The 16,197-nt window shown below is 44.6% G+C and overlaps 1 protein-coding gene across 5 annotated transcripts in view; it reads right to left on the minus strand.

The window, feature by feature from the left end:
* PDE8B (phosphodiesterase 8B) overlaps window positions 1-16,197 on the minus strand; it is a 239,301-nt gene that overhangs the window by 89,331 nt on the left and 133,773 nt on the right. For all 5 annotated transcript variants that reach the window (XM_036090141.2, XM_036090142.2, XM_036090139.2 and 2 more), the window contains exons 3-6: window positions 13,473-13,663; window positions 10,090-10,149; window positions 7,704-7,761; window positions 1,120-1,208 (exon numbers count right to left, since the gene is read on the minus strand). In XM_036090141.2, the coding sequence (XP_035946034.1) occupies window positions 1,120-1,208; window positions 7,704-7,761; window positions 10,090-10,149; window positions 13,473-13,663 (398 nt within the window). The remainder of the gene's footprint in view (window positions 1-1,119; window positions 1,209-7,703; window positions 7,762-10,089; window positions 10,150-13,472; window positions 13,664-16,197) is intronic.

Below are 16,197 nucleotides of genomic sequence, written 5' to 3' on the forward strand. Positions count from 1 at the left end.
AGCAGAAGGCAGACAGTTTAACTGATTGAGCCATCCAGACATCCCTCCCGACACTCTTTCTTAAAGCTCTCTGTCCACCAAAAAGTTACTTCCCTAATCAGGGTAAACCCCCAAAAACCTGCCTTTGTGGGTTTACGTCGATCCATTTTACTTCAAAGGATGTCAGAAAGAAATTAAGTTTATAAATGGTTTTGTCCTCTTTGAATGCAAATTAAGTAATCAAGATAAGCATAATCATTACACTGAGATGCTATCTTATTTTTCACTGAGCCTCAAACCATCATGACCTCTGGGTTGGCCAGAGAGAGAAGCTGTGCCAAGGACGTTCTGGCATCCAACAGCCTGGAGCTGCTAAGGACTTCAGCGCCCCTCGCACCCCCCCCCCAGGCTATAGGTTGGCAAGAGCCTCCTCTCTGCCCTTCTCTCTCTACTCGAGGGGGACAGGTTGAAGAAATCGGGGTCTGGGAATGTGGTAGAGTGGAGCCTGTGTAAAACCAGGAATGAGCTAGGGCCCTCATATCCCGAGACATCCCCAAAGCAGAACATCCTGCCAACAGCTAGACATCTACAGAGAATCCCAGCTCAGAGGTGAGCTTCATGAAAAACCTGCTTTTAAAGCACTATATGCCTGTAAAGAGATGTAAGATTTCTTGAACATACGTCCTTGCATACTGAAGTCACAGACTTCATGAAACTGCTCTCATGGTTACAGAGCAGTTCTCATGGCTAGCATAACAAATATACCCACTGGTTTGCCCCATTCATAACAATCCAAGCAGGCATTTATAAGTGTTAAAGTAGTAAATAGAAAGTAATCCTCAAAGGCTACTCTTAACCTCAATTTAAGTATATGAAAATTATACAGTATTTTTCCTCAAATCTAATTTTAAAACTGCCGTACATAGTGGAAAATATTGTCAAAACAAGAAATGATTTTTCATTTATTTCATTTAAGCAGAAGGCTCCCCATTTAGAATCGGCTGTTTACCAGCTACCATCACCCACTTAACAGTTTAGAAACCCCTGGGATTCAGCTAGGAACCTGTGAACAGCGGCCTCATGACAAAAACAGCTGTACAACACTGTTAACCTCGCACTCCTTCTTATTTTGCTACATACCGTAATTTGAACTGAGAGCGAACTTCCCCGTGTTCTATTTGAATCAGTTCGTTATAGCAAGCAATTATGCTGCTATTCTCCATAAATCTCTGAAAAGAAAACAAAAATAATATGTAAGACATACAGTTACTTCTTAAAGAGTCAAATGAACTTAGTTTTTCCCACGCCAGGTAACTCTGTTACATAAGACAAGTTGAGAAGTTGAAATGAGCTGAGATGAAAAAAAAAAAAAAAAAAAGTCAAGCTGTTTGAAACCCTTGTTTAAATGTATGAGAAACAACAGACCAGATTTTACTGTATATTTAACTCCCTTGATGACAAAGGTGGGGAAAAACTTCATTAAGAATACTCACAGGAAGATAAACACACAAGGGCACAGACTACCTCCCCAGGCTTGTGAATTACTGAAACATGTTTGCTTCACATTGCGCTAAGGCTTTTAAATCCAACACTGGACATGTTCAGTGTGTGCGTGGTATGAATGACCCTTTTCAAGAGAAGAGACCCGTCTTTGCTTACTTCCTCATCTTCTGACTTCATCCTCCTCCTCTCACACTCTCTCTCACTCTCTCACACACACACACTCTTCCATGCATCTAGTGTGGATGGCTTCTACTTTGGGGAATACTTCTGGCCTCCCACTATCCCAGGGGGGAAGCTGGTAAGGGGTACCTTACAAGCTGGTAAGGGGGGAAGCCATGAACACACACAGAAGAGAAATACTTTCTCTTTTTATTGCAAAGCAAAGCTAAACATGGTTAGGTTCAGGCTCAACTTCTGGATGGGTGAAGATTATGTAACAGCCTGTAGCCAAGCTCTGAGCATTGTTAGTGGATGCTTTCTAAGATACTAAAAAGGATCTGTGATAAAAATAAGTTTCAAAAATGTTGCAATAAACACAGTTGGGCAGGTTTCTTTTTTTAAGACACAAACTTAAGTAGTTAACTTTTGTTGTCTGTTTTTAATTATAAAAGTTACACACATTAATTTAAGATGTATAAATTCAGGGGATGCCTGGGTGGCTCAGTTGGTTAAGCATCTGCCTTTGGCTCAGGTCATGATCTCAGGGTCCTGGGATCGAGCCCCGAATCAGGCTTCCCTCTCCCTCTGCCCCTTCCCCGCCCCAGCTCATTCTCTGTCTCAAATGAATAAAATCTTAAAAAAAAAAATGTATAAATTCAGAAAAATATAAAGAAAAAAAGCCCTCAAGTCACTGATCATGTCAAAAGCTACAGATATCATTACATTTGGTTTATTTGCCTTAGGCTCCAAAGCCTTTATGTACGTATATATGTACTATATTGATTACAGTATATAAAATCTGTATATAAAGTCAGTATACAAAATCATACTATATTTTCACTTTCATTTCTAATTACTTAGTTTTTATTTTTCTTTAGCTCTAAGAACTAAACACCGTAGTATTTAGCGAACAACAGCTTTCTAAAAGTGACAGTTCCTAAAACACTGGAGCACTGGGGTGTTCACAGCTGACACTTAATGCAGGTTTTTGTAGTCCAGAGGCAGACTCTACTACCTCTCCTTGGAGGATTTCCTAGGCTATAGTTAACTGGTATCACTGAAATAATGCGAGTGAATCAAAAGTAGTGGCTTTCAAACTTCAGCATGCTAAGAATCACCAGGCATTCTGCTAGATTCCTGGGCTCTGCATTCAGACATTTAAAGCTGTTTCTTTACGGCAGACCTTCTCAGAGCGCTCGCTCTGCTCATGGGCCATACTGCTAGCGCGCCCTGGGTATCACCAGGGGTGGCAAGAGTAAGAACAGAGTCCTCACTCATTTCCCAAGCTGATTTGACCCCAGACGCCTTTTTCCTGGAACACCTATCAAGAGATTTTGGAACACTAGTGCTCCACGGTACAGTCTGGGAACTACTTTACTGGACCCAACAGGGAGTGTGGACTTCAGTAACACACTGTTGCATCTTCACTTTGTCATGACTAGGAGCTCTGGCAAGCTCTTTAGTTATTTTGAGCCTGTTTCCTCCTCTGCAAAAATGGCGAAAATATTAAATCTCTTGAGTGTAGATGAGGATTAAGCAAATCCCCTCAAGTGGAGCTTGACCAACGATCCGTCTTAGCACTCCACTTTCTCCTCCGGAGGAAGCCTCCCCAGGGAGAAGCTGTGTCCAACCTACATAGCCCTGGCAGGCCTGGCCCACTGTATTTCAGAGTAAGCGCTCCACGCACACCTGGTGAGGAAGTGTCCCATCCAATGGATAAAGGGACACAACCAAGGTTCACAGAGATGCCGCTGCAATCGTCCTTTGCTAAGTAAGACACTGGTTTGTAAAAGGCTCGCAGCGTACTGAGCCCCGTGTGGTCGGTCGCTTACACACAGCTACCGAAGCTTCAAGGAGAAGCTGCTGTGAAATATCGGATGGCACATTTTGTTCCTGGATCCCCATGCACGGACCCAGACTGCTGCACTGGCCAATCGGCTAGCAACACAGAGCTGAGTTTCAGCAGATGATTTAATACAATCAAAACAGCCCAGAGATGACAAACAATCTCAAGGAAGGCAAGAATAGCGGGCATATTTGGAAGGGTGCTTGGGGAGAAAGCTGCCAAAGACAAGATTTTACCCAAAAAAGGAGACTAGCCACCTGGAGAGCTGCTTGAGCTGATTCTGAGCCACAGTAACTCAGGAGGGAAAGGCTCAGTAGGTGCAGTGCGCTTCTCACAGAAGAGCTCGAGCTCTCTGGGGGCACCCTGACCTAGCTGGCAAACAGCCTTGATCAGACCCAGGGCTAAAGATTACTGGGTGGTCCCTGACAGGTACCATTTTTCATGCTCCCAGGAAGGGTGTTATCCAAGGGGCTGCCTGCAAAAAGCAGCACCATATCCTGACAAAGGCAAATGAAACCTACTAGAGCTGCCATTACAAGAGGTGACCGACAGGCTCCAAGAGAAATAAAAAGAAAACAGTGGATTTTACCTCCTCAATTTGCTTAGTGGCATTTGCACCCAAAGAGGGCCAGGTGTCTCTCCTGGTAGTAAATGTGTCATCTCAGCCCTCCAGCCAAGACAGCAATCTCTAAACCAGTCAGAGGTAGGATCAATGAACTATAAGGCGAATTCTAGGACAGTTAACAGCATCCACGTGGCTCCTCATTGACAGAAACTACAGGGTGTCAGGCCATTCTCTCAGCTCCCAGAGAACTGAGGAAAACCGCTGCATCCTCATACTCCCAGAGATCCTGCCTCACAGGTGAAGAACAATGTTGGGGTGGGGGTCAACATTTAACCTCACATCTAGGAAACCTGTGAATAATTTTACATTATTTCTCAGCAAATGGAGTTGTAAGAGTTGGTCTCAGCCACATGGCTTGACAATTTTTCTTTTCCAATTCTCCGTTCCAGAACTCAGAGGCATTGTCTTAGGCATTCTCATTAAGACACAGCACCTAAGAACAGCATTCAGAACCAAATGCCAGCCTTTGAGAAAGGAGATGGACAAAACTGTCAGGAGAATAAGTGACCCTGCTAAAGAGAAACGTTCGTTTCCATTACAACACATGTGAACGGCGATGCTACCTTTAATATTCTACCTTGCACGGCGACTTCCACACTGAAGCATACCAAAGCACAAAAGCACCACATTATACACGCAATTCCTGCTCCTCTGTGGTCTATGACAAGGATTTTTTTTTTTTAAACCCAGGATAGCAAAGTAGCATTATGGATTTGGGCTCAACGTGTTTGGGGTCCTCTGGGCCTCATGGATCGGGATGTCCATTTCTCTCCCCAGGCTCAGAAGTTTTCAGCCATTATTGCTTTAAATACATTTTCTTTACTTCTTTTTCTTCTTCTGTAATACCTATAATGAGAATATTATAGGTATTTTTTTTTTCCATTGTGTCCCATGATCACCATAGGCTTTCTTCACTCTTCATTTTTTTCTTTTTACTCATCTATAATGGAGTAATTTCCAATGTCCTATCCTCCAGGTTATGGATTCTTTCTTTTACATGGTCAAGTCTATTTTTGAAACCCTCTACTGAATTCTTCATTTCTTGTGTTTTTCAATTCTAGGATTTCTTTTTTCTTTTTTTTTTTTTTTTGACGGCTATTTCCTTGTCAAACTTCTCATTTTGTTCGTCCAACTGTTTTCCTAATTTCGTTAGTTGTTTGGGTTTTCTTGCAGTTTTACTCAACTTCCTTCAGAGGATTATTCTGAATTCTTTGACAATTCATAGATCTCCATTTCTTTAAAGTCCGTTATTGGAGCTTTATTAGTTTCCTTCGGTGTTTCATATTGACCTGATTTTTCCTTGACTCCTCATGTTGGTATCTGTGCATCTGGGTAACCGGGCTCATCTTGTAGACTTTGTAGGTTTGCTTTGGCAGACACAGTTCTTCATCAGCTCCGTTTGGGTTTCCGAGTGTGATTTCTGGGAACGACCTTGGGCAGGTGGAGCGTGCTATCACGGTCTCTTTCAGGGCAAGGGGGGTAGGGGTGTGTGCCCACCGGCTCAGAACTGGACAGGACTGACAACTTGGTGCCCTACCCAAGTGAAGCTCTAGGATGGGTTCTACAGTTGACTGAAGTTTCTGGTCAGGCTTCCTAGATGCTCAGAACTGGGGACTATATTCAGTAGTAGATAAGCCTAGGAACTAGCCTTCCAGCCCTGGCAGGGCAGCAGGATGGGACCCGAGGTCTGCAGAGCTCATTTTTTTAGCGACCCAAATTAGGCCAGAGTGTGCACTGAATTTCCTGGTCAGGTGAAGCCCCCAGTTCTGCTCTATACTCTCGGTTCAAGTACCCCTGTATGTAGGGCTGCCGAGTGGGCTCTGCAGCTTCCTGTAAGCTCTGGTTCGGTTCGCTGGTTGGACAGGCTAAAGGCTGTGTTCAGTGATGAGTGAGGCTATGAATGACATTTCCTGCCTCAACACAGTGGCAGAAGCATCTCCAAAGCTAGGAGGACTCTTTGTCTTAACTCAAGCAGACCTGCTTGGCAAGTTCCCTGACGGAATAGGGCCACTGGCTCAGTTATGCAAACGGTCAGTTCTGGCCTGCCTCTCCGCTCAACTGTTGCTGGGCCACAGGGCTTCCAGGAGTTATCCCTAGCCATTCTGGGCAGAATGGGCTGGAAGACACTCTCCAGAGCCAGTGTGGCTGTGTCTCCCCTTCCCTGCCTGGGCAAGAAGGGGAGGGGTCACTCCAGGCTACTCTCAATGTCCTCAACAGGCCCTGCAGGCTGGGAGAGGCCGGGAGCTACCCTCAGCCTTGGCTATGAATTAATCCCTCTGCCTGTGCCAAGCGTGTAGCACGGAAACACTCCGGGCCGGGTACGGTCTTGCCTCTGGGGACCGTCAGCTCTGCATGCCCCCTCCTGGCTCGTGAGCCACTGGGCTGTATTGCTTCCAGGAGCTGGTGCCAGCCCTTTGGGTCAGACAGGGCCTGAAGACACCCTCCAGAGCTGCCGGGGCTGTGATTCCATTCCCTGCCCAAGCAAGCCAGTTATAGGGCCAGCAAAACTCCTCAGCCCAGGATCCAAATCAGGTAGATCTGCACTCCGCAGTTCCCTGGTCAGAGCGCGCCTGGGACGTGGTTCTGCAGATGAGCAAAACCACTGCCTGGGGAGACTGCCGCGGCACTGCAGGAATGAACCTGGCCTGCCAGCATCCACATGCTCGTTGCCGGCTCACCCTCTTCTCAGTGTGGGGGGGGGGGTGTCAGATTCCCAGTGGGTGAGCCATGCACACTCCCCTGCGATCCCCGTGGTGCAAGATCAGAGTAGGGGCTCCCACAAAGCAACCCAGTGTGCTAGGGTGGGGAGCTCGCTGTCACCACTGAGGTCCCTTTCCACTAGACGAGGAGGGGAGACCTCTCTGCATGGAGCCGCAGTGGCGGGGGGAGAGGCCGTGCGGGTCAGTGTGGAACTGCTTCCCTCACCCTGCTAACACAGTCTGCCTGGTCTCTGTGAGGCAGGGGGTGCGTCAGCCTCACCTCCACGTTCAACGATTCTCTCAGCAGTGAGGAGTGAAACCAGGAACAACCCGTGTCTCTGTCTTGGAGACATCACCCCTGGAGTCCTCCATCTTGAGCTTCATATTGAACGTCAGTGTTACTCCTACAGTTGTCACTCAAAGACCTTGTTGTTGCTGACATTTACGGTTTAAACCAGGAGTTCATAGATTCGAAAGCCATCATGGGCCTATCCCTGGCGTCTAAGCCCTGACGAGGCCCTGATGAACACAGAACCCTGGGTGCCAATTTGGTGGACTTAACCGTATCTAATACTCACATATGTATAATGAATCTCACAGACGGGGCTCATTTAAGTGAGGCTGCTTTGGGACTACAGAATTTTGACCTGGTATAGGAAGATGTGTTTTTAGGTCATTACAATTCTGTAACTAGGACGCATGAAGTTATGAAGGAAAAAGCTTGACTAGCCATTGCTTGTTACCCTCCTGTGAGAACAGTTATTTCCTTTCCCTCACGGTCCTGGAGCTCAACTCTCTAAAGCTGCTGTGCAGCTCCATGGCTGTGCTGTAAGAGTCACCGGTGAGGTGTCCGGCCTGCGGAGAGCTGCTGAGTCTCCTCCTACATACATACCCTGTTGAAGCCTGCATGCAGGAGAGGGAGGACCGAGGCCTCTTCACGGTCACCCGATCTGCAGCAAAGCAGAAAATGCAGTCACTCAGCAGATACAAACCAGGGTTCCTCACACTGAAACATGGAGAGAGAACAATGAGGCAAGCATGGCGTTTGCTCTACCAGTGGCTTCCTGACCAGCATGTGCCCACGGGATGCACCTGCCTTCCAGGACCCACATCTGCCTTCCAGATGCAAAAAAAAGGGAACATAAACAGTAGAGAAAACTCCAGCAGTGTGCCCGAAAGCATCACCACAGGTCCACATGAGTGGCCATCTCCAAAGCTGGGCTGCCCTTGAAAGTTGCAACAAATGGATGGGACAAGGTTGGTCCGATGCTCATCCCAGACACTGCTGTTCTTTATGCTGTCCCCAAACCTTCTGGAAGCACAACTCCCACCCCAAGACCTGGCTAGGTCCAACTCTCAGTGTGAGGAAGACACCTGGCACTACAGACTACAGCACCCCATAGCCAAATGCAGAAAAAGGGTCATCAGGAATGTCACGTTAGAAAGGAAAAAGAGAGAAAAAAAAATGGATTATCGTCCCTCATTTCACAGGAAGGTTTCCTACACTGAGCCTACAGCTGGGTCTCGAAACTTCATTTGGGTACAATGTTTGCTCATCATAAAGACATGCTACATTTCTGCTTCCATCGTTATAAGAGAGAAAGGGCATCCCTGAGATAGCCAGCAAGTAACATGGAGTATATACCTTGGAAAACAGAGAAGGAAAATGGAATAAAAGATATTAGGTGGAGGAGTGGGTGACCAGGGAGGGAAATCCTGGGGCTTGTTTGTGGCTTTCCCCATAGCTCATGACTTCCCTACAGGGAAAAGCAGTCCTCCTTGCTTTTTCTACTCAGGAACTCCACATTCTACCTTCTTCGACTGATAAATGAGGAGGGGCACAAAAAGAGTCCGAAGCTGTTAATAACATTCTATTTCATAAGCTGGGTTCCACAAACTCAGCATTCATTTTATTATTGGTCTGTATCTATATAAAATATTTTATTTTAAAAACAGGGGGGGAAAGGGTGGAAAATAAGCCATAGCAAGTCCTTATTTGTCAAAGATTTGTAAGCATTTCTGCTACATGCCTAAAGTAAAAAAAAATTGTGTTTCACTTTTGGGTTCGTGGAATGAGCCAGCCTTGGGGAGTATGGTGTGTGGCCTGGTATACTCCTGGAATCCATGCACAAGACTCAGAACACTCTAGTAACCCCTCCCAGTGCCCTCAAGACAAAATACAAGGGGGTGATGAAGGCTAAATATACCTTGGTCCCCCTCACTCATTCCACTTGAGACCCCAAGTCCCACCAGGATAATGAGATCAGGAACCAATGGGAATGATTTCTTTCCTTTCCTTGGACCAGAGCCCATGGTAGGAATGAAGTGAAGCAACACAGTTCTTAAAAACAGACTCAAGGAATAATAGGTAAGAAGAGTCTTTGGTTGGGGTAAAACTTTGTAGCCACGATTTCTTCCTGTACCAATAAGCAGTATTTCAAATCTCCCCTGGGCCAGGCTTGCCTGGGGGAGACCTCAACTCTCCTGTCTCCATTGCTGGCTTGTCGCAGAACCTGTGCCAGCTCCCATAATGGGGCCAAGTCCAGTAGGGCTCTAGGCCCTCATCAAAGGCCTTCTTCTCTCCGAAGCGAAGGATGGCTACTAAATGAATACAACAATTTTGATACTGCAAGGATTCCAATGACTGTAGCTTGTACCAGCAGCGTTTGTTCCTTTTCGGTCTCTCATTCTAGGGGGTGGCTATTTCAGACAACAAACCCAGCAGAGCAGCTTCTCATCCCACTGTCTCGTACCTATAGCCCAATCCCTCTTCTGTTGCCTTCCAGCATGGGCATACATCCTACTGTCCTGCTTCTAGACACAGAGCAGTCCTGACCCCAACTATACAATCCTTTCCTTCCAGTGTATTTAGTGCTTCTTTGTGCTCATGCTGTAATTTGTTTCTTCTTCAGTGAAAAACAAGAAGTCTGCTACCTCTTTTCTTCAAAGAAAAAAGATGAGTGGGAACAAATTCTCCCCAGACATCTCCCTCAGATCTTCTGTTCATTTCTAGCACGCAACGAGCACCCATTTTCTCCTCATGTGTACTAGTATGGGTTAACAGCAGTTAAAGATGACAGAGAGAAACCTAAATATATCCAGAACCTCGCAACACAAAGGACACCCCCACAGAGCGAGATCTAAAGTTGGTGTTGTGGGGCCAAGGGCATGCCCACTGCTCTGCTGGCTCACAGACTGGATTCCATCAGACACGTTTCAGAATGAACAGTACTACCGCCAACTGGGGATGGGAGTGGGGGGGCGGGGGAGGAGCTTACGCTTGTGAAACCACCGCAAGGATCACCGTGTGCTCGGAAGGATTTGTGGCCCGGATCGACCTGCAACGAGAGAGCTCCAAGTCAAACCAGGTGATCTGGGCTTTGTTACAATGAACAAATGCGGAACTTGACATTGAAAAATGGCACAAAACCCAATCTTTCTCTCAAGAGAAAGTCTGAAAACATGTAAAGACAACAGAGAAAGATGCCCTTAAAGATTAGGACAATCTCTGTTTTTCCTTAAAAAAAAAAAAGTTTTTTTTTTTTTTTAAACGCCTGGGCAGTTGTCCAATGGGTCAGATCTGCCAATTTTTCACTTCAAAAACTGGCAAATTCCACTTAAGTTCCATGTTTTCTGACTGAAATTCCACTCTGCAAAGAAACTGGCAGTCCTACAGCTCTCCGGTTATCAGTTTGTACTTAGGGAGCTAATTGCTTTGCATCTTTTTTTCTTTTAAAATAGTAGATAGCTCAGAAAGATGACCTTATAATAAAAATTAAAATACTCGCTGGCCGCTGGACATACCAATTCAGGTTGAAACTCGTAAGAGCAATACAAAGAGCTGCCTAATTTGTTTTGGTCGTACTGTTGTTTGTGCTGAAATGCTTTCAGCGAGTGGGTCACAAACTAGGGCTGGGCAATGCTGCGGTGCGGCCACTGTCCCTGCTGATCCCCGCTGTACCATGACCACCTGTGTGTTGTTTATTCCCTAAGATTTTAATAGGATTGGACTACGTAAGGATCTAGAACTTTGAGGTCCGTGCATCTTCTTACAACATGTGCTATTGTATGCCGCAGCTCTGATTCTGGATTATCCTGGTCAGGGCTCGTGAATGGAATGAACTATTAATAAAAGGCCACATACTTGAAGCTTAGTACAAATAAGCCTGCTTGCTTTGACCCATTTCCTCCATCTGGACTCTGTTTATTTTGAGATCCCTGGGAAGAGAACCATCATCTCTAAGAACAGAAGGCTCAAGGCTGCTCCTGAGTAATTTGTGAAACAACATGTATTTGTTGTTCTTTCTAGCTATTGGCATTTCAGCTCTTCTGCACTACAACATATTTGTACTACAGCTCCCCTAGAAAAAGCCAGCTTGTATTGCTTCATTTCCTTCAACTCTCACATTTCTTGACCTTTCTCAAAAAAGGTACTTTCCCAATTTCCTATTCCTTGAGATCTCACTCTACGTGGGTGGGAGGTTCAGGAAAGTGACCAGCTCTTGTCTTCCTGGGAAGTACAGTTTCCCATGGTAGATAAATGGTGTTTGAACAAACTCCTTAAGTTCAATGCCTTAACTCACTGTGGGACAGGAAGAGTAAGTCAAGACCCCCTATTAAGGCTAGCACAGACTACTTCCTATTCAGCCACCCCATAGCACAGGTCTTGATGAGGCCAAGGTACCGTTTTTTTTTTTTTTTACCTAAGAGCCTACTGAATTCTCAGCAGAAATAACAGTTACCACCTAATGAAAAAAATGCATAGCAAGTCCGAGGTGCACCCTATTGTCTAGGGAAATACTAAGCACTTCTCAGCCTTGTGCAACCTCTTCCACCCCAACGAGAAGTCAAGGCTACTACTGCAAGGCTACGTTCTAAGGAGTGGGCCTCAAGAGGCGCAAACACTGTTAAGAACGTAACTGGGCTAGAGCCCATGCTCCCTTAGCTTCTTTTGAAACTGGCTTTCATTTTGGGGGTTGCTTCCTGCTGCTTATCTCTTCTTTCTCATTCCTCCAAAGGAACTGGTATAGCCAGGGAGACCCAGACCTCTTCCTGGTGGAGAGGACTAAGGGGAACTGCAATCGGTGGGGTAGAGGTCCAAGGAAGCATGTTAAGGTCCAGTCTAGCTCAAAAATCCAGGGATCTTGGACCATGGATGACAGTAATGAATGTACATCTGCCAAGAGCGTGTCCCTTACTCATTTTAGGGGGACATGTACTGGCAGTCGTGCATTCAGGAATCTGGCTGCCCTGAACATAACAAGTAAGAGTCGGTAAACACACCCCCTGATACACAACCTGGCTTCTGACCTACACAGATCCCCCACTGTTTTTCTGTGCAGCTAAGACAGAAGTACATTAGATAAAAAAAACTAAATTTCTTTATATTCAAGGAAGATTGTAAAGCTTATCTGCTAAATTTCTTCACCTGAATAAAAAGAATTTATTTTTACACCTGAATCTTGTCTTAAATCATTCCATGTATGCACAAAGGACAGTGGTGTTTCTACTACAAAATCATTTAAGAAAATTAAGTCAAGACCAAGAAAAAGTAGATCTAGTTATAAAGGACCGAATTCTATCCTGTAGATCATTTAAAAAGAAAAAGTATTTTTTTCTTAGTATTTCTTACTAAATATTTAGTATTTATTTTCTTAATACTGAAAGTACCATCCAAATATTTTATGATACATTTATTCATATCTATAATAATTTAAAAAGAAAATATTTCTATGCACAATAGTAAGATTATTTGAGGCCAGTAAGACATTTTAAAATAGGTTCTATAAGAAAAATTCTTCTTTGAGAAACTGAGAAGGATCAAAGAGTAACAAGGCAATGCCTATGATGAGAAATGTCTCTTAATCCAATCATTTCTTGTCAGGGTGCCAAAGGATCTAAGAAGCCACTTCCTTACCTTTCATTTCACTTACTAATATTCAAGAAAATTCCAGCTCCATATGTAATTGGAGTCTGTGCTGGTCTAGCATTTAATTAGTGACCTCTTGCTGTCTAGCTTCAAAGCATTCCACTTGTGCTAAATGGATCAGTTCATCCACAGAAAACTCTTATGACTGCATTTATTTATGAACAGGCATGCATTTTTCCCCCTGGAGTGCAAGCATTTCTGTAAACAAGTGGGGCGTTTGGATCCCTGGAAGATTTTCTGCTGCGGTAAAGTAGCTGCTTGTGCTCCCCGACCGCTGTAGAATCTACCCATCTGTGTCAGGCAGGGAGACATGTGTATTTCACACATTTCCGATGTTCATTTTGGGACAGAATAATTAAGATTAAAATATCTGGTTTAAATCCAAACCCCATCTGTATAACAAAAACTGTGTGAATTTCAATGTCTCTTGCGTGTGTGTGTGTGTGTGTGAAATATGAGCAATACTTGGGGGGAAAAACACCTTGACATTTTCAGAGACACCCAGCTCACACCTCTAAACTCACTGGAACTCAAATGTGGAAAAACAAAAAAGGGTGAAATAAATCTATAGGAGGAGCTATAGCTTTCATCACAGAAATCTGCACAGACTGCTTAGACGCATCAACACACATTTTAGAAATACTTGGGATGGAACTAAAGACATCTCTAAGTGACGGTCATTCTAGGCTATTAAGTGAACGTTTAACGAGCATGTTACATTAGGAAAGGTACCTGCACACGGCTTCTGCATCAAAGTTGCGGGTTTGTCTGTGATCTATTACGATAATTTCATGATGTTTATCTAGAAAGCATTCAAGGGCTGACTCTGGAGTCCGAGCAATATTGCATCTATAACCAGCTCTGTCACAGGCCCACCAGAATCCATCACTCTGACTATCTTCCTTTGCAAAGATCAGCAAAACCTGAAATACAAAAGAGCATCTTAGAAGCAATCATCCTCCTTACAGACCGTATTAAACATGAGCCTACAGTATACAGGTTTAAAATGCGGCGTCTAGAGAGGAACTACCTGGGTTCAAACCCCAGCTCCTCCAACTGATTCCAGTGTGTGTCTTTGAGCAAGGTATTTCATCCCTTGTGCTATAGATTCTCCACGGTCAGATGCGCCTCCCTAGCTAGCTGTGAGACCTACATGAGCACGAGTAGGTGCTCAGTCATTCTGGGGGGGTTGTTACTCCTTTTTAATTTCCCAATTGGCTTTGTTGTTAAGTATATTAAGCAGTGAAATTATTAACAGGAGAATTAACACAGCTGGGACTATGGTTCCCACATACACATGTTTGGTTTCAGTGCAGGTGGTGTTGGCCTCTCAGTACCTGGAGGTCAACTCTCTGATCTTAGTAATTAAATCCCTTTAAAGACACAGGAAAGGGAAGGAACTCAAAGGAACTTCAAAAACTAATTCTAATACCCAACCCCTGCTGGAATCTGGAAAGAATGACCATGCAAGGAGAAGGTGATGTAGCTAAACTGAGGAAAACCTGTCCCTTCTTGCCTCATTGAGAAGTGTGGCCCCACTGGAAAGAAGGTACCAGACTTCACCCTGGTCGCCCTCACCAGCCCCTGGGCTCCAGTGCCCAATTCTCTGGCGGAAAGCCAGAGACAGCCTTACCACCACCTGAACTGGTTCATTTATTTGCTTGATCATGATCTATCTTCTCCACTGGGACTGAGCTTCAGGACCACAAGGAACTGCCTGCTATGTTCCCTATTACCCCCACCCCCACTGCTGTGCTCAGCACCAAGCTGTCACTTACTAGCTGCTCAGCAAATATCTGGTGAGGTAAAGGTTAACTACCTGTAGAGTTTCCTACAAAACACAAAAGGGTTTTACTATTATTACAAATAAGAGGTCCAATAGAAACACCTAATTATCTCAAGACATGGATAAAGCGTTGAATGTTCTTGAGCATCCACTCCTAAAGAATTAGCAACAGAAGGGTTTTTTTTTTTTTCCTCAACAAGAAAAGCCTTTAAACCAATAACCAGTATCATTCTTTTCTTTTTTAAAGATTTTATTTCTTTGTCAGAGAGAGAGAGAGAGAAAAAGAGAGACCATGAGTGGGGAAGAGGAGCAGAACGAGAGGGAGAAGCAGGCTCCCAGAGCCTGATGTGGGACTCGATCCCAGGACCCTGGGATCATGACCTGAGCCGAAGGCAGACGCTTAACCAACTGAGCCACCCAGGCGTTCCAACCAGTATCATTTTGATGATGAAATATAAAATGTGTTTCATTTAAATTCAGAAAGACAAACTGTCCAACCATTATATTTTCAAAATGTTTTATTAATTGAGAATTGGCAATATACTGAAAAATAGACACAACAGTCTAATAAGCCTAATGCACCCATCTCCCAGCTTCAGCAATAAACCAGCTCCAGGCCAGTCTGGCTTCATTTCCATCCCTGCCCACTTCTCGACTCTGACATTAGTTTGCAGCAAAGCCTGCATATCACATCATTTCAACTGCACGAATCTACTGGAGATAAAGACTGTTTAGGGGCGCCTGGGGGGCTCAGTCGGTTAAGCATCAGCCTTCGGCTCAGGTCATGATCCCAGGGTCCTGGGATCGAGCCCCACGTTGGGCTCCCTGCTCGGTGGGAAGCCTGCTTCTCCCTCTCCCTCTGCCTGCTCCCCCTGCTTGTGCTCTCTGACAAATAAATAAAATCTTAAAAACAAAACAAAACAAAAACCACAATACCATTTGGGGGCGGGCAGCAAAGCAACACTTATTGAGCAATAGCAAAGTGATAGGACAAAGCTCCCAAGGAGGGAGGGGACCCAAGGGGGTTGCCCCCACAATACCATTTCATACCTAAACTTCCCCAATAGCTCAACATCATTAAATATCTGAATATATCATAAATGTCATTTGTTTTACATTTGTTTAAATCATTTCCTGTTTCCCAAATGCCACGTTTCCAGAAGAGATATTTTCAACAGGATTTTGCCATTTTCTTCTTAGCACATGGCTTAAAATCATACCCTTGTAACACATAAGGCAGCCAGCCAGACTTATTAAGAGCTCATCTTGGTCTGTCACTCCTCTGTCCAGAGAGTGTTTCTAAGAGTTTTTGACCAAAGAGCTAACTTCTAGGAAGAAGTGAGAGTGGCTCTTCCAAGGGAATTGAAGGGCATCGCCCTGTGGATTTGATAATGAAAAGAAAGCCTTCAGATCAAATAAGAGAGCTACAATGAAAAAGGCAGGTAGAATCAATTGGTTTGTGTGTAAAGTCATTGGCCCTCTACTTGGGGTAGCTATGGTATTAACAAGAAAAACTCCATATACAGAGCCTCAAAGTCAGCAAAGGTGAGAGAATTTCTTCTGTCATCTGGCTGGCTAAATGAGGGATTACTAAACAAGAATCTCACCACTTTATGTTTCCTTTACACTATTTGGCCTCAATAATTGACTAATACAGTAAGAACACAATTG

The sequence above is a fragment of the Halichoerus grypus genome, chromosome 2 (assembly GCF_964656455.1).
Source record: "Halichoerus grypus chromosome 2, mHalGry1.hap1.1, whole genome shotgun sequence".
NCBI lineage: Eukaryota > Metazoa > Chordata > Mammalia > Carnivora > Phocidae > Halichoerus > Halichoerus grypus.